The sequence below is a fragment of the Megascapheus bottae genome, chromosome 14, assembly GCF_031878675.1.
Source record: "Megascapheus bottae isolate mThoBot1 chromosome 14, mThoBot2.hap1, whole genome shotgun sequence".
NCBI classification, from domain to species: domain Eukaryota; kingdom Metazoa; phylum Chordata; class Mammalia; order Rodentia; family Geomyidae; genus Megascapheus; species Megascapheus bottae.
The window spans coordinates 31,846,795-31,865,751 of NC_143522.1; the positions used below are offsets into that span (position 1 = coordinate 31,846,795).

At 65.2% G+C, this 18,957-nt stretch overlaps 1 protein-coding gene across 3 annotated transcripts; it reads left to right on the forward strand.

Moving 5' to 3' along the window:
- Positions 1 to 1,939: 1,939 nt before the first annotated feature.
- On the forward strand, positions 1,940 to 16,782 carry Inf2 (inverted formin 2). Of its 3 annotated transcripts, XM_090344936.1 has the most exons (23): positions 1,940 to 2,300; positions 3,479 to 3,878; positions 3,993 to 4,108; positions 4,181 to 4,340; positions 5,045 to 5,078; positions 5,960 to 6,101; positions 6,681 to 6,822; positions 6,960 to 7,667; positions 8,043 to 8,188; positions 8,262 to 8,323; positions 8,717 to 8,819; positions 8,941 to 9,026; positions 9,282 to 9,382; positions 10,554 to 10,624; positions 10,695 to 10,802; positions 11,044 to 11,114; positions 11,675 to 11,795; positions 12,003 to 12,167; positions 12,373 to 12,475; positions 12,585 to 12,728; positions 13,095 to 13,721; positions 14,082 to 14,138; positions 16,177 to 16,782. In XM_090344936.1, exons 1-22 carry the CDS (start codon positions 2,235 to 2,237, stop codon positions 14,135 to 14,137), a joined length of 3,732 nt encoding a protein of 1,243 aa, XP_090201062.1. In that variant the 5' UTR covers positions 1,940 to 2,234; the 3' UTR covers position 14,138; positions 16,177 to 16,782. The 3 variants fall into 3 exon arrangements, with proteins under 3 accessions (XP_090201062.1, XP_090201064.1, XP_090201061.1); XM_090344938.1 differs by lacking the exons at positions 1,940 to 2,300; positions 14,082 to 14,138 and having other exon boundaries at positions 3,467 to 3,878; XM_090344935.1 differs by lacking the exons at positions 1,940 to 2,300; positions 13,095 to 13,721; positions 14,082 to 14,138; positions 16,177 to 16,782 and having other exon boundaries at positions 3,467 to 3,878; positions 6,681 to 6,828; positions 12,585 to 12,951.
- The last annotated feature ends 2,175 nt before the right edge of the window (positions 16,783 to 18,957 follow it).

Here is an 18,957-nt window from a genome sequence, read left to right on the forward strand (position 1 = left end):
TTCCCCATGCACACTCCTGTGTCTTCACATACACACTCCTGTGTCTTCACATACACACTCCTGTGTCTTCCCCATGCACACACTCCTGTGTCTTCCCCATGCACACTCCTGTGTCTTCCCCATGCACACTCCTGTGTCTTCACATGCACACTCCTGTGTCTTCACATACACACTCCTGTGTCTTCCCCATGCACACTCCTGTGTCTTCCCCATGCACACTCCTGTGTCTTCCCCATGCACACTCCTGTGTCTTCACATGCACACTCCCGTGTCTTCCCCATCCACACACTCCTGTGTCTTCACCATGCACACACTCCTGTGTCTTGTCTTTGCACACTCCTATATCTTCCCCCTGCACATGCTTCTGTGTACACACACACACACACACACACACACACACACACAGAGGCACATGCTTCTGTGCCTTTACCCTGCACACACAGTGATTTCTGGAGGCGGGGTCTGGTTTGTTTCTTACACTGTGGAGAGCACTAAGGCTTAGGGGTCCCCTGGCTCAGTTAGGTTCCAGGGAGAGCCGTGACCCCCCACTGCCATCCTCCTCCGGTCCCAAGGTGCCTGTGCCAGGTCCCCGCCGCTGGGCCGCAGCTCAGTGCCCACCTGGAAGCCACCTGTCTGCACAGCAGGGCTTGGTGAGCAGACGGGGAATCTGCACTGGGCAGCCTTTGCCCTGCCCTCCCTCCCCCGCTGACTGTGACTGCCAGGCAGGGGCGGCCCCCTCTGCAGTCCTGGTGAGTCAGGGTAGCTGCCCAGGCATGTGGGGTGGAGACTCCGGCACCACCGTGCCAGGCTGCCAGCAGCCAGCGAGGAGAGGAAGTGTGTCTTTGTGGAGACCGACAGCTTGCTGAGCATGCAGATCTGAGCCAGCCCCTCGGGATCCAGCCTGCGTGGGAAGGCCTGGCCTGTCTCAGCAGATCCCCAGGTGGGTGGGAGAAAAGGAGACCCACGGAGAGTGGAAGCCAGTGGGGGACAAGTCCTCCTGCCTGGAGGGCCTCTCCTCAAAGCCCTGTCCGTGGAGTTGAGTGGGCTGCACAGGCTGCGTGGCAAATGAAACCCTTGTTGGCACCGATTCCCAGCAGTGTGAGCCTGGTCTGGCTGCCCAGCCTGGGTTCCATCGTTCCCTGTGGGTCCCAGTGGAAACTGGGAAATGCCTTTAGAGCCAGTTCCTGGCTGAGCTCCGCCCGCGCCCCCGCTCCAGCCCTCCCTGGGCTACCAGTTCTAGCCCGTCGCTCCTCCAGAGCCCCTCACCCAAGACCTGCAAGCTGACCCCCTGTGCGCGGGGCAAGCATGCAGGCTCCCCGTGGGCTGCTGGCGCGGGGTGGAGGAGGAGCTGCAGACAGGCCATGCCTCACGGGCTGCCCGTCATTCTTCCAGCCCGGGGTGGGGCTCTGGTGTGGTTATGTCTGGCTTTCTGGCTGGTTGTTGCATACCAGAGGTTGGAGTGCTGACTGTCCACTGGCTGTTGTCCGTGTGTGCGTTCAGTGCCATCCTGCAAGGAGGTGGAGCTGCCCAGCTCAGCCCAGGCCGTCCATCGGCCCCAGGTGAGGCTAGGCAGCCAGGACCCACCCGCCAGGGCCACCCCCACTCACCACCCTTCACAGGCAAGAGGAGCAGGCTGCCCGTCAGTCCTGGGCCAGCAAGGGCTTCGCCTGCGTATCTAGGAAGCCTGGGGTCGGGGTGGCCCTGCGGTCTTAGGAAGGTTGAGTTCTTCTGCACAAAAGAACCCGAGTGGGCCAGGAGTGTGGCCTAGTGGTGGAGTGCTTGCCTAGCATGTGTGAAGACCTGGGTTTCATTCCTCGGTACCACATACACAGAAAAAGCCAGAAGTGGTGCTGAGGCTCAAGAGGTAGAGCTCTAGCCTGGAGAAAGTCCAAAGACAGTGCTCAGGCCCTGAGCTCAAGCCCAGGACTGGGGGAAAAAAAAAACCCTAGTGCTCCCAGCACATGGTTGCCAGAGAGCTGGCCTGGCCTGGGAGAGGCCATGCCCTGTCCACTCAGCCTGTGCCAAGGGGACGGCAGGGCCTCTGGCCAATGGAGGCCGGGGTGGGGGAGGGAGGCGAGTTCCGACGCCTCTTTAGGCGGCTCACAGGGAGTGTGCCGAGACCAGCAGCCACACTCTGCAGAGGGACAGAGGAGCTGTGCCCCTGCCACCACACGAGTCTGCCCAGAAGAGACCAGGACAGAAGCTAGCAGCTGGCGGCCCCTCAGTCCTCAGGGATGAAGGGCTGGAGACAGGGCCCAGAGGGGGTGGGCAGAGGCGGCCGGAAGGTCCTGCACATCTGGGTGAGTGTACGGTGGGCGTGTGGTTGGCAGGGCCTGCTGGGGCCCAGCTTGGCCCCAGGATGGGGCTGGACAGCCCTGACCACCTGCAGAGGGCAGGGCGCCCTCGCCCTCCTCCCACGCTCTCAGAGCGGAATTCGGGACTGCAGGTGAGGACGCAGAAGGCCCCACGGTCCCCGGGTGGCTGGTCACTCGAGCAGGCCAAGAGGCTGGGCTGGGTCTGGCGCTGCTCGGCTCGGGCGGAGGGGCCAGCAGACGTGGGGACCCAGCATTCCCAGCCCCACTCAGCTGTGCTCTGGGTGACCCCAAAATGGCCCCGCAGCCTGGCCGTCCTCTCTGTCGACTGGGCTGGCAGGACGTGGTGCACACTTGTGCTGCACACCCAGCATTCTGCAGAGTCAGGGCCGCCCGGGGTCCCGTCACAGTCCAGCTGCTCTTAGCAGGACAGGCGTAGGCCCCGGGGTCCTCACGGGTAGCCCTCCACGTCCCCAGTTCCTTGCTGCCTTGCAGGAAGAGGGGGTGCAGGGCCCGTGGGGACCTCGAGGCTGAGCCTTTGGTGGGCCTGCGTGTCTCCAAGCCTCCCCTGAGGCTCCACGCCGGGGTTCTCAGAGGCTAAATATAAGATCCCAGCCAAACATGGCTCAGGGGGCCTGGGACGCGCCTGACCTTTGACGCTGTCCCCAGGGGCTGTGCTGAGGTGACAGAGCACTGGTAGGCCCAGGGCAGCCACAGTCTGCCTGTCCGGTGGTCCTGCTGTGGGGAAAAGCACACACTTGGGGCGCGCGCTGGGGCGGGCCTGTCCTCCAGCCCTGGGCCCGAGTCAGAGCCACTGCGCTGAACTCAATAAAACCCTCTGGGCCGAGGATCCACCTCCCAGGTGAGGCCTGGCCTTCCCGGAGGTGCCCGAGGAAGACAAGGGAACCTTGAAGATGGCATGTCAGCGTTGCTTCAGGGCCTCTCTTCAGTCCAGAGACCCGTGAGGGCAGCCCGGGCCCAACCTGGGCCCTACCCCTTGGCTGGGGATGGCTCAGGGTCAGAAACCAAGTGCCACTGCAAGCTCTTGTCACAGGGGTCGGCCCTGGGGAGAAACCGAGGCAGCGGGCCGTGTCACCGCATGCCACTGGTGGCCAAGCCCTGCCCCCTGGCTGGACCGATGACCCTGTGTCTCTCTGGCCTCACAGTTTGGCAAGATGTCGGTGAAGGTGGGTGCCCAGTGCAAGTGGGCCGCCCTGAAGGAAAAACTGGGGCCGCAGGACTCAGACCCCACCGAGGCCAACCTGGAGAGCGCCGACCCCGAGCTGTGCATCCGGCTGCTCCAGATGCCCTCGGTGGTCAACTACTCAGGCCTGCGGAAGCGCCTGGAGAGCAGCGACGGGGGCTGGATGGTGCAGTTCCTGGAGCAGAGCGGCCTGGACCTGCTCCTGGAGGCGCTGGCGCGGCTGTCTGGCCGCGGCGTGGCCCGCATCGCGGATGCGCTGCTGCAGCTCACCTGTGTCAGCTGCGTGCGCGCCGTCATGAACTCGCAGCAGGGCATCGAGTACATCCTCAGCAACCAGGGCTACGTGCGCCAGCTCTCTCTAGGTGAGCTGCGGCCGCGGGTGGGCCTGGAGCCTCCTGCCCCCCACCTGTCCCATCCCCGGGCCGGGCGGGGGGACCGGGCAGCAGGCTCTCTGAGACCCCCCCACACACACACAGCCCTGGACACGTCCAACGTCATGGTCAAGAAGCAGGTGTTTGAGCTGCTGGCTGCCCTGTGCATCTACTCCCCCGAGGGCCACGCACTGACGCTGGACGCCCTGGACCATTACAAGGTGAGCACGGGGGCTGGGGGAGGGCGGGCACGGCTTCCCTTCTGGGCCACGCTGACCCCCTCCACCCCACAGACCGTGTGCAACCAGCAGTACCGCTTCAGCGTCATCGTGAGCGAGCTCTCCGACAGCGACAACGTGCCGTACGTGGTCACCCTGCTCAGTGTGGTCAACGCCATCATCCTGGGCCCCGAGGCCCTCCGCACCCGCACCCAGCTCCGGGGCGAGTTCATAGGTGAGCCCAGAGCCCCCGCTGCCCGCCCCGGTCCTGGCTGGACAGCCCACTCTGCTGCTCCTCAGAGAGCAGGTGCCTGTTCCTGTCCCACTTAGGACCCTCTCCCACCTCTGCTGGTTCTGCACTGGTCCCAGACACTGTCCAGAGGTGCAGGGAGGTGGGCGGCCCAGTCCCCAGGTCCGGCCGTGCCCCGCTAAGTGACCAGCACTCAAGCCCCTCTGGAGCCTCAGGACCCCAGCGCCCTGTGAGCTGGTGCTGGGCACGGACGGGTGAAAGAGTTAAATCCAAGACATAAGTGATGGTGGCTTATACCTGTAACCCCATCTTAGCAAAGGGAGATGAAAGGATTACAGTTCAGTTAGACATTTAAAAAAAAATTAGAGAGAAGGAAGGAAAAGAAAAGGTTAGCTTTTATCTTAGGAAACAGGCTTGGTGTAAAGTCCCATGTCATTAATCTTAGCTAGGGAATTAAGAGGATCTTGATGTGAGGGCTACCTGGGCAAAAGCTTGAAATCTTACCTGGACACATGAAAACAAAAGGGCTAGGAACATAGCTTAAGTGTAGAGCGCTCGCCTCACAAGTAGGAGGTCCTGTGCAGGTGTCAGGGCTGCGAAAAGAGAAGGAAGGATTTAAACGAAAGAAGAAAGCTGCCAGGCCCTGGAGCAGCCCCCAGAGCTCTGACCTGACCGCTGTCCCTTCCCAGGGCTGCAGCTGCTGGACATTCTGACCCGGCTACGGTGAGTCCTGCCAGCTGCCAAACCCATCTTCCCTGAGCAGTCCCCCAGGTGAGCAGGGAGGAGGCTTCGGGAAGAGACTCCCGAGGCCCCGCCTCTGCGCCTCTGGCCAGGCACAGAGCCAGTGGTGAAAAAACCAGTATGTGCACGCACGACAGTCACGTGTCAAAGTGTCACCTAGGGCCGGGAGCGCGGCCTCGTGGTCGAGTGCCTGCCTAGCAAGGACGAAGCCCTGGGTTCCATTCTTCACTACCATATACACAGAAAATGCCAGAAGTGGTACTGGTGCTGTGGCTCCAGTGGTAGAGTGCTAGCGTTGAGCAAAAGAAGCTCAGGGACAGTGCCCAGACCCTGAGTTCAAGCCCCACAACTCAGGATATAGGTGTGCTGAGTTATGTCTGACACTTGGGTACAGCAGGGCGTGTTGTAGCTTTGGTTGTGGCTTTGGAAGCCTTACAGGGACTCCAGCTGACTGACTGCCCGCCTGCACCACCATTCTTATCTGGTGGTCAGGCCCAGGCCCGGGACCCTGGGGGTGGCCACCTGCCAATCACTCCACTCACTGACCAAGATGACACGATTTTGAAGACCTGGGCCCACCCGGGCCCCGCCCCACTATGCCCCTGGCCCTGGTGGGCCCTCCCATAGGTGGTCTTGATGAGGCTCTCCCAGCCCCCAGAGGAGAGCCTGACTCCATCCTGCCTTGCCCCTTGGAGAGCCTCAGAATGCCACTCTGGCTGCGGTGCCCTGTGCCAGCATGGCAGCTGGCCTCTGGAGCAGCACGATTCAGTGTCCTCCCTGGGCCATGCAGGGGCAGACCCACAGCAGGCGCTGGGCAAGGGGAAGGGGCCCATGGGACAGCAGGTGAGCCCCTCCCCCTGCAGGGACCTGGAGGATGCTGACCTACTGATCCAGCTGCAGGCCTTCCAGGAGGCCAGGGCCGAAGACGAGGAGGAGCTGCAGCACAGCTGTGGGGGGGTGGACATGAGTAGCCACCAGGAGGTCTTCGCGTCGCTCTTCCACAAGGTGAGTCGCAGAGATGAGGCGGACTGGGCCTGGGTGGCCCCTTCTCCTCCTGGGTCAGACCTCACCACAGCAGGCCAGCAGCACAGAGCCAGGGTGACGCAGAGGAGAGGGCCAGGCAGGGGTCGGGTTGGGCTGTCACAAGCCCAAGGCTGCAGGGCCAGGACGCTTTCAAAGGCCAGAGCTGCCCCGGTGACTATGCCGTGCTGGGCCTCAGCGGTCGGGTCACTGTCAGGGGTTCATGGTTCTCTGGGCCCTGAGAGGACTTCAGAGACTGGGCAGTGCCCAGCCCTCCCCCACTCACCGACCCAGAGGGAGATAAGGTGTGGCCTGGCGTCACCTTTCCAGTTGTCACAGCTGTCGGTGCTCTGGCTGCAGCGCACAGAGCCCGAAGCTGCCAGTTCATGTTCCACGACACACAGAAAACTGTCCCCAGTGTCACCGGGGCTTTGGCAAGGTGAAGCCGGGCTGTGGGCCTGGACTCGCTGACACCTAGGCCAGTGGGTCTGCCTGGAGAGAGAGCCACTGATCTGTCCTCGAGGCCCTCCTCCCAGGTGACCCCCTCCTCGGCCCCTCCCCCAGGTGAGCTGCTCCCCGGCCTCGGCCCAGCTGCTGTCCGTGCTGCAGGGTCTCCTGCATCTGGAACCCACCCGCCGTCCTGGCCAGCTGCTCTGGGAGGCTCTGGAGAGCCTGGTGAACCGGGCCGTGCTCCTAGCCAGTGATGGTGAGGGTGAGCGGGGCTGGCGCCTCCTGGAACAAGACCCTGAGGCCTCCAGTGGAGGGAAGGTCCGCCTGGGCTGTGGCCTTCGGCCTCCTCCCGCTTCTCTACCCCCTCCCTGACGCTGGCCGTCTCCCCTGCAGCCCAGGAGAGCCCCGTGGAGGAGGTGGTCGAACGGCTCCTGTCTGTTAAAGGCCGGCCTCGGCCCAGCCCTCTGGACAAGGCCCACAAGGGTGTCCAGGCTAACCTAGACCCAAGCCCTGCAGATGTGACAGCCCTGGAGGTGCAGCAGTCAGCGGGGGCTCCTGTCGGCCAGCGCAGGGTCAGCGCCCAGACCACCAGCAGCCAGATGGCGCCACAGCCAGCCAGCCACGATCCGTGGTCACTGGGCCTGCCTCCCTCTCCCACTTCCCCTCCCCTCCATCACCAGCCAGGCCCCCCACCCCCGCCCCCCCTGCCAGGCCTGGGGCATACATTTCCTTCAGTACCCGCCCCACCCCCGCCCCCTCCACCCCTACCCCTGCCAGGCAGCGGCCAGGCCCCGCCCCCTCCACCCCCACCCCTGCCAGGCAGCGGCCAGGCCCCGCCCCCTCCACCCCCACCCCTGCCAGGCAGCGGCCAGGCCCCGCCCCCTCCACCCCCACCCCTGCCAGGCAGCGGCCAGGCCCCCCCACCCCCACCCCTGCCTGGTGCCCACCCCTCTACAGCAGGCCATGTGGAGGACATCATCGTGGCCCAGGTGGACCACAGCCTGGGCTCCGCCTGGGTCCCCAGCCACCTACGGGTGAAGCCACCCACACTGCGCATGAAGAAGCTCAACTGGCAGAAGCTGCCCTCCAACGTGGCCCGAGGTGAGGCTGCCCCGCTGCCAGGGCCACCTCCCTCTGCCGACACAGGCACCGGGCTGGGCCCAGGGAGAGCAGGGCAGAGCCCGCCTCAGAGCCGCTGCTCCCTGCACCCATTCCTGAGCCTGGTGGCTCTGGTGCCACAGTGCGAGGGACGGCCAAGACCAGTTAGAGGCCAGGTCACCTGCCAGTGGGCAGGCACACAGGGTACCCGCTACTGGCTTGGCGGGGACTGGGCTCCAGGCCAGCCGTCCTTCCTGTCCTCTGGGGCCTCAGACAGCGCCCCCTCCCCCCGCAGGGACCTCAGACACTGCCCCCTCCCCCCTGCAGGGACCTCAGACACTGCCCCTCCCCTCAGACAGTGCCCTCCCCCCCCCACAGAGCATAACTCCATGTGGACCACACTGAGCAGCGCTGGCACCCAGCTGGTGGAGCCCGACTTCTCCAGCATTGAGCAACTTTTCTGCTTCCCTGTGGCCAAGCCCAAGGAGCCCTCAGCTGCCCCTGCCAGGAAGGAGCCCAAGGAGGTGGGGTGGGTGTGCCCATTCCCCTGGGGGCACCCGTGTCCCCCACAGGTACCAGACGGGGCACGTCTTTCAGGTCACTTTCCTGGACGCCAAGAAGAGCCTGAACCTCAACATCTTCCTGAAGCAGTTTAAGTGGTGAGGGTCAGGGCCGGCCCAGCCCAGCAGTGCCCTCTGCAGGCCTCCCTGAGCGGCGCATATGCACCCTGGCCTGGACAGCGGGGTGGTGGGAGCCATAGAGCGCCCTGGCCAAGGCCACCAGCCCTGGCTTCTGAGGAAAGGGAGGCCCCAAAGAGTGGAAGGCGTGGACCACAAGGCCACACACACGCGTGGCCAAGCCACGGTGGGGTGGAGCCTGCCTTCTGGGCCCCAGGGCCTTCCCTGCTATAGATACCGGGCATGGACCCTTGCCAGGGAAAGTCCTGGCTGCCCCTCAGCTGCCCCCACTCCTGGAGGCCCTCGGAGGGAGGCAGACAGGAAGTGGCTGGGGCTGGGCCTGTGCCCTGACCCTTGTCCCCATCCCCTCCCCAGCTCCAATGAAGAAATCACCGCCATGCTGCGAGCTGGAGACACTACCAAGTTTGATGTGGAAGTTCTCAGACAGCTCCTGAAGCTCCTTCCGGAGAAGCACGAGGTGAGCCTGCGTGCCAGCCGGGCGGAAGACTGCGGGTGGAGGCCAGGGGCCGCCAGCAGGGCTCCCGAGCTGGGCAGGGGTACTGGGCTGCTGCCTTGGGGTTCAATAATGCCCCCCCCAGATGGAGAACCTGCGGGCGTTCACGGAAGAGAGAGCCAGGCTGGCCCATGCCGACCAGTTCTATGTTCTCTTGCTGGACATCCCGTGGTGAGCACAGCCCGTGGGGAGGGGACGGGGCAGGGCGGAGGCCAGAGCCAGATCCAGGAATGGATGAAGGGGCCTCATGGCTGTGGGGGCCCTGGGAGCAACGGAGCAGCCACCAGTCTGGTGCCCAGACTCCACGCATGCCCTCGTCCTCCCAGAGGGCAGGGCTCCCGGCCTGGGGCGGGCCCGGGGTGGCGTCTTCGGAACCGAGTGGGACATGGCCAGCTCCAGGCCCTGACGCCCTGCTGTCCCGCCCAGCTACCGACTCCGGGTGGAGTGCATGCTGCTGTGTGAGGGCTCGGCTCTGGTGCTCGACATGGCCCGGCCCAAGGCTCACAGGGTGCTCGCCGCCTGCCAGAGTGAGTGGGGCCCGGAAGGCTGGGGATGAGGGCGGGCAGGGGAGAGGGCGGCCCCTCGTGGACCCAGTGTCACCGGAGGCACTGAGTGCCCGATCCACCAAACACCTCATCACCAGGGCCCACCATCGCTCTACCGACCACCCAAGACACACCCACACCCACCTGTGTGAACACGCTCAGACACACACGTGTGAGCACACTCAGCCTCTCACACACACGTGTGAGCACAATCAGCCTCTCACACACACGTGTGAGCACAATCAGCCTCTCTCTCACACACACGTGTGAGCACACTCAGCCTCACACACACATGTGAGCACAGTCAGCCTCACACACACGTGTGAGCACACTCAGCCTCTCACACACACGTGTGAGCACAGTCAGCCACACACACGTGTGAGCACACTCAGCCTCTCACACACACGTGTGTACACACCTGCATGCCCCAGCCTCAGTTACACACGCTTCCCATGGCTGTGTGCACACTGTAAACATGAGGCACCATCCAGACCCTGGCGTGTGTGCATGCCTAGCCTTATGCACATACAGGCCTGCTCACGTCCACACTCAGCTTCATGCAACAGACACTGGCATGTGTGCACACTCGGCCCTTGGTACAGAGACACATGCCTCCATGTGGGCTCAGCCTCACGCACACCACGCATGCACACATGCACTCAGAAGTGGGCGTGCACACCCTCCTATGAGGACACGTTCGCGTGAGCACACAGGAGCAGGCGTGCCCACTCTCCCGTGAGCAGGACACCCTCACGTGTGCCTGCAGGAGCAGGCGTGCCCACTCTCCCGTGAGCAGGACACCCTCACGTGTGCCTGCAGGAGCAGGCGTGCCCACTCTCCTGAGGAAGGAGAACCGGGACTTGTTGGGTCTCAGCCCAGGCACAGCGTTCTTCCACCAGGCGCACAGTGGTGTCCACTCGAGTCGGCGCTCTGTGGCCCAGGAAGGGTCACCTGAGAGCCAGAGTGGCCAGTTTCCAGAAGGTTCTCAGCTCCGTGGTGTCCACCCCCAGAGAATGGGTCTGTGGCTTTCTCGCCCCACAATTGTGGAGCCTGTTGGGGTGAAGGCCCCCCACCGCCCTGCCCCGTGCTGGGCCGAGCCTGGGGAAGGGGCAGGGACCCCCTTCCCATCCTCACTCACAGGCCTCACCCACAGGCCTGCTCACCAGCCACCGGCTGCCCATCTTCTGCCAGCTCATCTTGAAAATCGGGAATTTCCTCAACTACGTAAGTCGGGGCTGCCTGGCGCCCGCCGCGCCCTCGGGCAGAGGCCTCACGCCCCTCCCCACCTCCACAGGGCAGCCACACAGGGAACGCCGACGGCTTCAAGATCAGCACTCTGCTGAAGCTCACCGAGACCAAGTCCCAGCAGAGCCGCGTGACCCTGCTGCACCACGTGCTGGAGGTGAGTGACTGCAGGGACCCGCCCGGCCAGGCCTGGCCCTCCCAGACCCTCCTCCTGCAGACCCCCTCCCCGGACACCGCCCCTACCTGGAGTGGAACAGTCCTTAAAAAAGCAAAAGCTCAGCGCCAAGCCTAGGCTCAGGGACTGGGCTCCTGCTTCGTTGCCAGGGTTTGAATGTCCAGGCAGGGCACCCCAGGTCTGAGCGGGACCAGTGTGGTCTCACGGACATGTCCTGTGGCAGGAGGTGGAGAGAAGCCACCCGGACCTCCTACAGCTGCCCCAGGACCTGGAGCTGCCCGCCCAGGCCGCAGGGTAGGTAGCCCAGCAGCTGGGAAGCAGCCCGAGCCCCAGCCTCAGGCCCCGGGTGCCCTCCCTGCAGGTGGCAGGCTGGTCACCCAGCCATGGTACCGTGCCCCCGACCCACTGGCCAATAGAAGGCTGGCGGTACCTTAGGGCTCACTGCGGCAGGGGTCAGGTCCCATGGTCAGTGCAGCCTCTGCACCCCACCATGCCCGACCCGCCCTCCGCTCCCCCGGAGAGGACAGGAAGCGGAGGCTGGGGAGAGTGCTGGTGCCTCCTGGGCTCCCGCCCCCTCCTGGGGCTCTTCCGGGCTCCCGCTCCCTCCTGGGGCTCTTCTGGGCTCCACTGGCCCAGCTGCTCCTATCTCAGGGCAGGCGGACTGGACTGTGAGTGGTTGGCTCCCCCTGCAGTGAGTGCCTGCCTGCTCTAGTGGGCACCCCGCCCCCTGCCACCCGGCCCCCATGTCTGGTACCTGCGGTACACAAGGTGCCAGAGGGTGGGCACAGGCCAGTTGTGGCTGGACACCCCTGCCCCCCCCCCGCCCCGTGCAGCCCAACTTTGGCGCCTTTCAGGATCAACTTAGAGATCATTCGCTCCGAGGCCAGTGCCCACCTGAAGAAGCTTCTAGAGACGGAGCGGAAGGTGTCGGCATCCGTGCCCGAGGTGCAGGAGCAGTATTTGGAACGCTTGAAGGCACGCGGGGAGAGGGGCCTGGGGGCTGCTGGGAGGACTCAGGGCAGCCCCAAACCTGGCTCCCACCAGGCAGACAGGGCCAAGCAGGCAGGGGCGAGCGTGGAAGCCAAGTGGGAAAGCACAGCAGAGCCCTCCTCCCTCCTGTGTGCCCCGCCTGCGGGCCAGAAGCCAGGAGGGCTGGGCGGTGACCGAGGCCCCCGCTTCCAGACCAGCATTGTGGCCTCCAGGGCCCTGGACGAGGTGTTTGAGGCCATTGAGCGGCAGAGGCTGGCGCTGGCTGGCTACCTGTGTGAGGAGCCCCTGCAGCTGTCCCTGGAGGACACGTTCTGCACCATGAAGGCCTTCCGGGACCTCTTCACCCGGGCCCTGAAGGTGGGTGAGCCAGGGCCGCAGGGGCCGCCCCTCGTCCTGTGGGGTGGGTGCAGGTGTGAGAGCCACGGCCCCGCCCGGCCCTTGGCCAAGCCCTGCTGCACCCCCAGGGCACACTCTCCCCCGGGCCTCCCCAGCCCGCTCCTGGGGACCCCGGGTGGGCAGAGACTGGAGGGCGGTGGGAACACGGCTCTCCCCAACTGAGCAGGAAAACAAGGACCGGAAGGAGCAGCTGGCCAAGGCGGAGAGGAGGAAGCAGCAGCTGGCAGAGGAGGAGGCTCGGAGGCCGAGGGGCGAGGACGGGAAGCCTGGTGAGGCAGGGGCACGGGGTCGGGGAGGCCAGGCCTCCCTTCCGCCTCGGGGTCTCGGGGCTGTGGGGCGGGCTCCAGGCCCGCGGCTCGCTGAGACTCTGCCCTGCAGTGCGGAAGGGGCCGGGGAAGCAGGAGGAGGTGTGCGTCATCGACGCCCTGCTGGCTGACATCAGGAAAGGATTCCAGCTGCGGAAGACGGCCCGCGGCCGGGGAGAGGCCGAGGGGGGCGGCCGCCCACGGGCCGCAGAGCCTGGTGAGACCCCCCGCCCACTTCCTCCCACCGCCCTCTGGGGGCTGGGCGCTTGGGGGGAGGGGCAGCCCTGACCCAGCCTCCACCGGGGTGTCTGCTGCTGTGGTGGGGTCACGTCTTCAGTCCTGAACGTTGCTGTGCTGGAGGAGCCCCGGGGCGCGGGGCGTGGAGTGCAGGCACGCTGGGTGGGTGGGGCCCGGGTGCGTGGCCTCTGTGATCAGGGGTGGCAACCGTGGCCGCCCACGTGTCCCCCAACCCTCTGTGCCTAGACGGAGTGAGGATGCTGGGGGATCCTGAGACTGAGGAGTCAGGTGCAGGCGTGGGTCAAGGCTCTGTGCAGGGCTCGGGCGTCTCGGAGCCTGGCACTAGCACTGCCTTCCATCCTTCCCTCCTCAGCGGCTGCCAGCCACACGGCCTCAGAGCCGGGCCCCCGTGCTGCTGTGGCTGCTGTGGCTGCTGAGCCGAAGGGCTGGGACCTGGAGGATGCCGTGAGCCCCGGGGAGCAGGGCAGGCCCCCAGCTCTGGAGAGGCAGTCCTCTTGGTACGTGGACGCCAGCGACATCCTGGTCCTTGACGACGCCCTGAGCCTCCAGCCCTCCCAGGGCCCCTGGCCAGTGACTCTGGGAGACTCGCAGGCCCTGCAACCCATCAAGTTCAGTGACGCGCCCCCCAGGGCCCAGAGCACAGCCCAGGACACCTCACACCCCACAGCCTTGCCTGGAGTCCACCAGGTTGAGGCTCACAGCACAAGTGAGGGGCTAGAAGACACTGCCGCCCACAGCGCCCGCCTCCCCACCCCGATTCCCCATGAGGAGAAGGAGGAGGAGGAGGAGGACACAGCCCAGGAGTCTGCGCTGGACACGTCCTTAGACAAGTCCTTCTCGGAAGATGCCGTGACAGACTCTTCAGGGTCCGGCACCCTCCCCAGGGCCCGAGGCCGGCCGTCGAAGGGGACAAGCAAGAGAAGGAAGAAGCGCCCCTCGAGGAGCCAGGAAGGTAACTCCAAGAGACCAGGGTGTCTAGGCATACAGTCGAGGCTTCGCTGCCCTCGCCAGGCCCCAGGCCCCCCTGCCCCACAGCCAGCCTCCCCTGGGGTGCTGCCGGCTCCATCCCACTCCCACTCCCAGAGCATGGGTGCCGCGGGGCTCACCCGCAGTAGCGGCCACTCGTCACTGGGGGGCACTGTGCCCCTCCGACCCACCCCTTCCTGCCCCTCGGCGGGCCTGGCAGCAGGCTCCCCACGCAGCTGTGTGTGGCTCTGGCTCCAGGACTGGTTTTAGTCTGGTGACGCATCCCTGCCCCGAGGACCCTTCTAAGCTCAGGGCCGCTGAGTGTGTCTCTTTTATTTGGAAGCAGAGGTTGCCCCTGACTCTGGTGGTAGTAAAACACAAAGGCTGTGTGCCATCCAGTGAGGTATGTACCCAGCCCGGCTCTCTGTAGACTAACCGCGGCAGCTGGTGCCAAATCTGAGCCTGTTGTCGGCCCTCCCGGACACTAACCCGGCTTCTTCTGGCCTCTGGGTGGCAGTGCCTCCCTCCTGTGGCTCTCGGTGGTGGTGGCTTCGCTGTCCCTGCCCCCGCTGGGGACTTCCTGTGCAACCTCAGAGCTGGCCTCCAGGGAGATGGGCTGCCGAGGGTGGGGGTGGCAGCGCCATGCCAGGGCTGGGGGTGAAGTCCTGGGGGTGACTCCTTCTCATGGCTCAGGGTGCTCCTGTCAACACCTGCCCTGTCAACGCCCCTGGCAGAGGGGCTCCACTCGGTGCCCTGCCAACCCTGGGTCTCCCCACTCCTCCTTCACCCCGGCGATGGCCAGGCTCATCCCCAGGGAGACTAGGAGAGACTGTGGGGTCTCAGGGCACCGGGACCCCGGGAGCAGGGCTCTCCCTGATGCCCTCCAGGGGCAGTGGGCTGTCCGGGAGTTGGCGTCTCCCACCTTGGGCCTCACCCAGCCCTGGGTGTCACTCAGGGCTGTTGATATAGCTGAGAGGATAGAGATGAAGCAGAGTCAGCCTAGCCCAGATCTGCCTGCCCGTGATGGGGAGGATGGCGCAGAGGCTGAGCCAGCCTGGCCCGCGGTGAGCGCCGAGGCCAGCCCTGCCCGTGGAGGCCCCAGGATTGGCTCACACTGCAGCCCTGACTGGGGCCAGCAGCCCAGGAGCCAGGCACAGGAATGGGGTCTGCAGGGCATCAGAGCCCTTGCCAACGCCTGGCTACTGGCCTTCACTCCACAGTGGGTTTGCCTCTGAGCCTGGATCCCTGCGTGGATTTTTTTTTTTTGCCAGTCCTGGCTTGAGCTCAGGGCCTGAGCACTGTCCTTGGACTTTCTCAAGGCTAGAGCTCTACCACTTGAGCCATAGTGCCACTTCCGGCTTTTTCTATGTATGTGGCACTGAGGAATCAAACCCGCGTCTTGGTGCATGCTAGGCGAGCACTTTAACCACTAGGCCACGCTCCCGGCCCTGGATCCCTGCTTTGAAATGGAAAGGCAGGGCCATCCCTCACTACGGCTGACCATGCACTCGCTCTGCCCCTCCCAGGGGGGCAGGCACAGTGGGGCCCCCGGTGTGGCTTGGGGGACCAGCAGGCACCGTGGCCGAGGTCACGGCGCCAGGCAGCTCCCCCCTCAGTCTGTGGGGACAGGCCTAGCCCAGTCCCCCTGAGGTAGGGCTGTCCCTCCTTCCCTCCCACCGCTGCTCTTCATCAGCTGCGGGACTTGAACTCTGGGCCTGGGTGCTGTCCCTGAGCTTCTTTGTTCAAAGCCAGCGGTCTACCGCTTTGTGCCACGGCTCCATCCCCCTATTCACACAGCTAGCTCTGAGATTTCCTCCTGTCACCCGTCACCCTCTGCCTCGGTGGTGACTTCCCTGCAGGCTGCTCCAGCCTTCAAACGGGACCTAGTGGCTGACACGCTGGGTCCTGTGTTTGGGTGGGTGACCCCTCCACTCTCTGGCCACCCCCTTTCCGGTTCCTGCTCACCAGGGCTTCCCGTGCACCTGCCAGCCTAATGAGATGACACTGAAGTCCCTTGGGGTGGCTCAATTTCTCTCTTTTGAGCAGTGGCTCTCCAGCCTGGGCCTGAGGCAGCTCGGTCTGGGGTGGCAGCGGGGGTGTCTCCTCAGACAGAGTAGGGGGCATCAGGGACAAGGGGCCTGCCCCTCTGTCCAGGCCAGAGGCTGCTGGCACAGTGCCCTCCAATGCAGCAGGACCAGGCGGGGGGATCCAGGTAGGGGGCCAGAGACTCGGGGAGTAGGCCGCCAGCCAGAGTGGAGGGTACCATGTTTCCCAGAGGCTCGGCCTGGACAGGAGTGGCCTGCTGGCCTCGCCTGGCCTCTGACCACACGATGAGCTCTGCCTCAGCAAAAGAAGCTGGAGTCAGAGCGGACGGACGGGGGCCCCCACCACAAGTGGGGTCCAGGGCTTGCGCAGGAAATAACTCACCCTTCCTCCCACAGGCCTCAGGCCCCGGCCCAAAGCCAAGTGAGTGCCCCCAGCCTCCGCACAGCCGCAGGCCCCGGACGTGTGTGTGGCGATGCCCTTCTGGGCCAGGCCAGAGCCAAGCCCAAGAAGTCAAAACACGCCGTGCCTTCAGCCGTCAGGGCCACCCTGGCATCCTGCCTGGCCTGGCACCCAGGACCACCTGCACGCACACAGCCTTGCCAACTGCTTTGTACCCCAACCCTGCATGGCACCAGCCACAGGGTGGGCAGGTGGCTTCCTGTCTGCTTCCATGTCACCTGCAGCCCCACAGACAGAGCCGCGGGTGTGGGCTCTGGCCTCCCAGCTCTGCCTCCCATTGGCTCGGCTGGGTTTTCACTGAAATACAATTGATTAGCGATGCTAGGGGGACACGAGCCAGGCCCCACAGCCTGAGTATGGGCAAGACAGGGCCCTGCCATGCTGGCTGGCGGGCCCGGAAGAAGAGCCTGTGAGAGGACCCAGGGGGTGGCCACGGCAGCCCTCCCCCCCCCCTGCTGAGGACAGCCTCTCCCACCCCGCCCCCTCCCCCCAGTATGCGCTGCCAAAACGGGCAGGGGCTTCGCTAATAAAACAAACCTGGCCAGCCACCAGTGTCCTGTTGAGAGGCCAGGGAAGGGTGAGGAAGCAGAGACTGGCTCCTCTCCACGACGCTGAGTGGCAGGGAGGGTGAGAGAGGGGTGAAGAGGAGGGTGGGAAGGGGGAGGGACGCAGAATGTGTGATAGCCCTCTCCTCAGTCCAGGTCGGACCTCACGGTGCCCCACACAGCCCCACACTGCACCCCACCAGCTCCCCTCACCCCACACAGCCCCACACTGCACCCCACCAGCTCCACACATCCCACACAGCCCCACACTGTACCCCACCAGCTCCATACACCCCACATAGCCCCACACTGCACCCCACCAGCCCCATACACCCCACATAGCCCCACACTGCACCCCACCAGCTCCACACATCCCACACAGCCCCACACTGTACCCCACCAGCTCCATACACCACACATAGCCCCACACTGCACCCCACCAGCTCCACACATCCCACACAGCCCCACACTGCACCCCACCAGCTCCATACACCCCACATAGCCCCACACTGCACCCCACCAGCCCCATACACCCCACATAGCCCCACACTGCACCCCACCAGCTCCACACATCCCACACAGCCCCACACTGTACCCCACCAGCTCCATACACCACACATAGCCCCACACTGCACCCCACCAGCTCCACACACCCCACACAGCCCCACACTGCACCCCACCAGCTCCACACAGCCCCACACTGCACCCCACCAGCTCCACACACCCCACACAGCCCCACACTGCACCCCACCAGGTCCACACATCCCACACAGCCCCACACTGCACCCCACCAGCTCCACACACCCCACACAGCCCCACGCTGCACCCCACCAGCTCCACACACCCCACACAGCCCCACACTGCACCCCACCAGCTCCACACACCCCACACAGCCCCACACTGCACCCCACCAGCTCCCCACACCCCACACAGCCCCACGCTGCACCCCACCAGCTCCCCACACCCCACACAGCCCCACGCTGCACCCCACCAGCTCCCCATACCCCACACAGCCCCACGCTGCACCCCACCAGCTCCACACACCCCACACAGCTCCACGCTGCACCCCACCAGCTCCACACATCCCACACAGCCCCACACTGCACCCCACCAGCTCCACTCTCCCCACACAGCCCCACGCTGCACCCCACCAGCTCCACACACCCCACACAGCCCCACACTGCACCCCACCAGCTCCACACACCCCACACAGCTCCACGCTGCACCCCACCAGCTCCCCACATCCCACACAGCCCCACACTGCACCCACCAGAGCTCTGGCTGCCCAGACAGCAGGCTGGGACGCCCTACTTGCCCCAGGCCACACTGGACACCCCCTGAGCTGACTGCTCAGGCCCCCTCCTCTTGGGCGTCCTGGCAGCGGTTGTCCAGTGTCTCCCCAGGACATCTGGAGAGCAGGTGAGCAGAGCTGGTAGAGCCCACGTGTGGCGCTGGCCCCTGTGGCCCCAGGAGTGGAAACCACTGGTGGCTCACCCCATGCACTCCCATGGGGCTGCGCTGTCCACACATTGGTCTAAGGTCAACCAGCAGCACAGCTGGGCCCCTGAGCTTGGGGACGGGCCATGTGACCACCCTGCACTCAGCTGTGGGCCTGGGTGGGGCTGTTTTTAGAAAAGGCCAACACTGCCCCCCTATCGGGCCACGGCCCAGGCTGAACCCCCACACGGGGACCCTCCAGGCCTCTCCTCACACCCCTGGCCCAGAGCCCCATGTCTCCCTGGGACGGGAGCCAGTGCTCCCTCCTCTCCCACAGCCCTCCCTCCTCAGACCCCAGCGCCACCATGTGCGGTCCCGCCCAGGCCTGCCTCTCCCCAGGTCGCTGGTGGACTGCACTCAGGCTGCAGCTTCCCAAGGGGAGACCCAGGGGGGTTCACCAGCAGCAGGCGGAGGGACAGTCTCTGACCCCACAGGAAGCACGGGCCTCTCAGGGCCTAAGACAGCTGTGGGCTGGCCAGGGCAAGCCTCCAGAGGAGCAGGCACAGGATGGGCAGTTTAGTCCTTGCTGGGCTGGAATCCCCTCGCCTCAGCCAGTGACTTTGCTGGGACTATGCTGGGGCCACAGCTCCCGGGCCTCCCTGTCCCAGGCTGGAGCGGGAACCCATGTGGAGCCCTTTGCCCTCGGCCCCCAAGCGCCTCCCCTGGGCCTGAGTC

Coding starts and splice junctions, on each gene's coding strand:
- Inf2 (XM_090344936.1), top strand. CDS start 2,235: ATGAAGGGCTGGAGACAGGGCCCAGAGGGGGTGGGCAGAGGCGGCCGG. Junction 7,668..8,042: donor GCCCTCCAACGTGGCCCGAG/GTGAGGCTGCCC, acceptor CCCCCCCCACAG/AGCATAACTCCATGTGGACC. Junction 9,027..9,281: donor CTCTTGCTGGACATCCCGTG/GTGAGCACAGCC, acceptor TGTCCCGCCCAG/CTACCGACTCCGGGTGGAGT.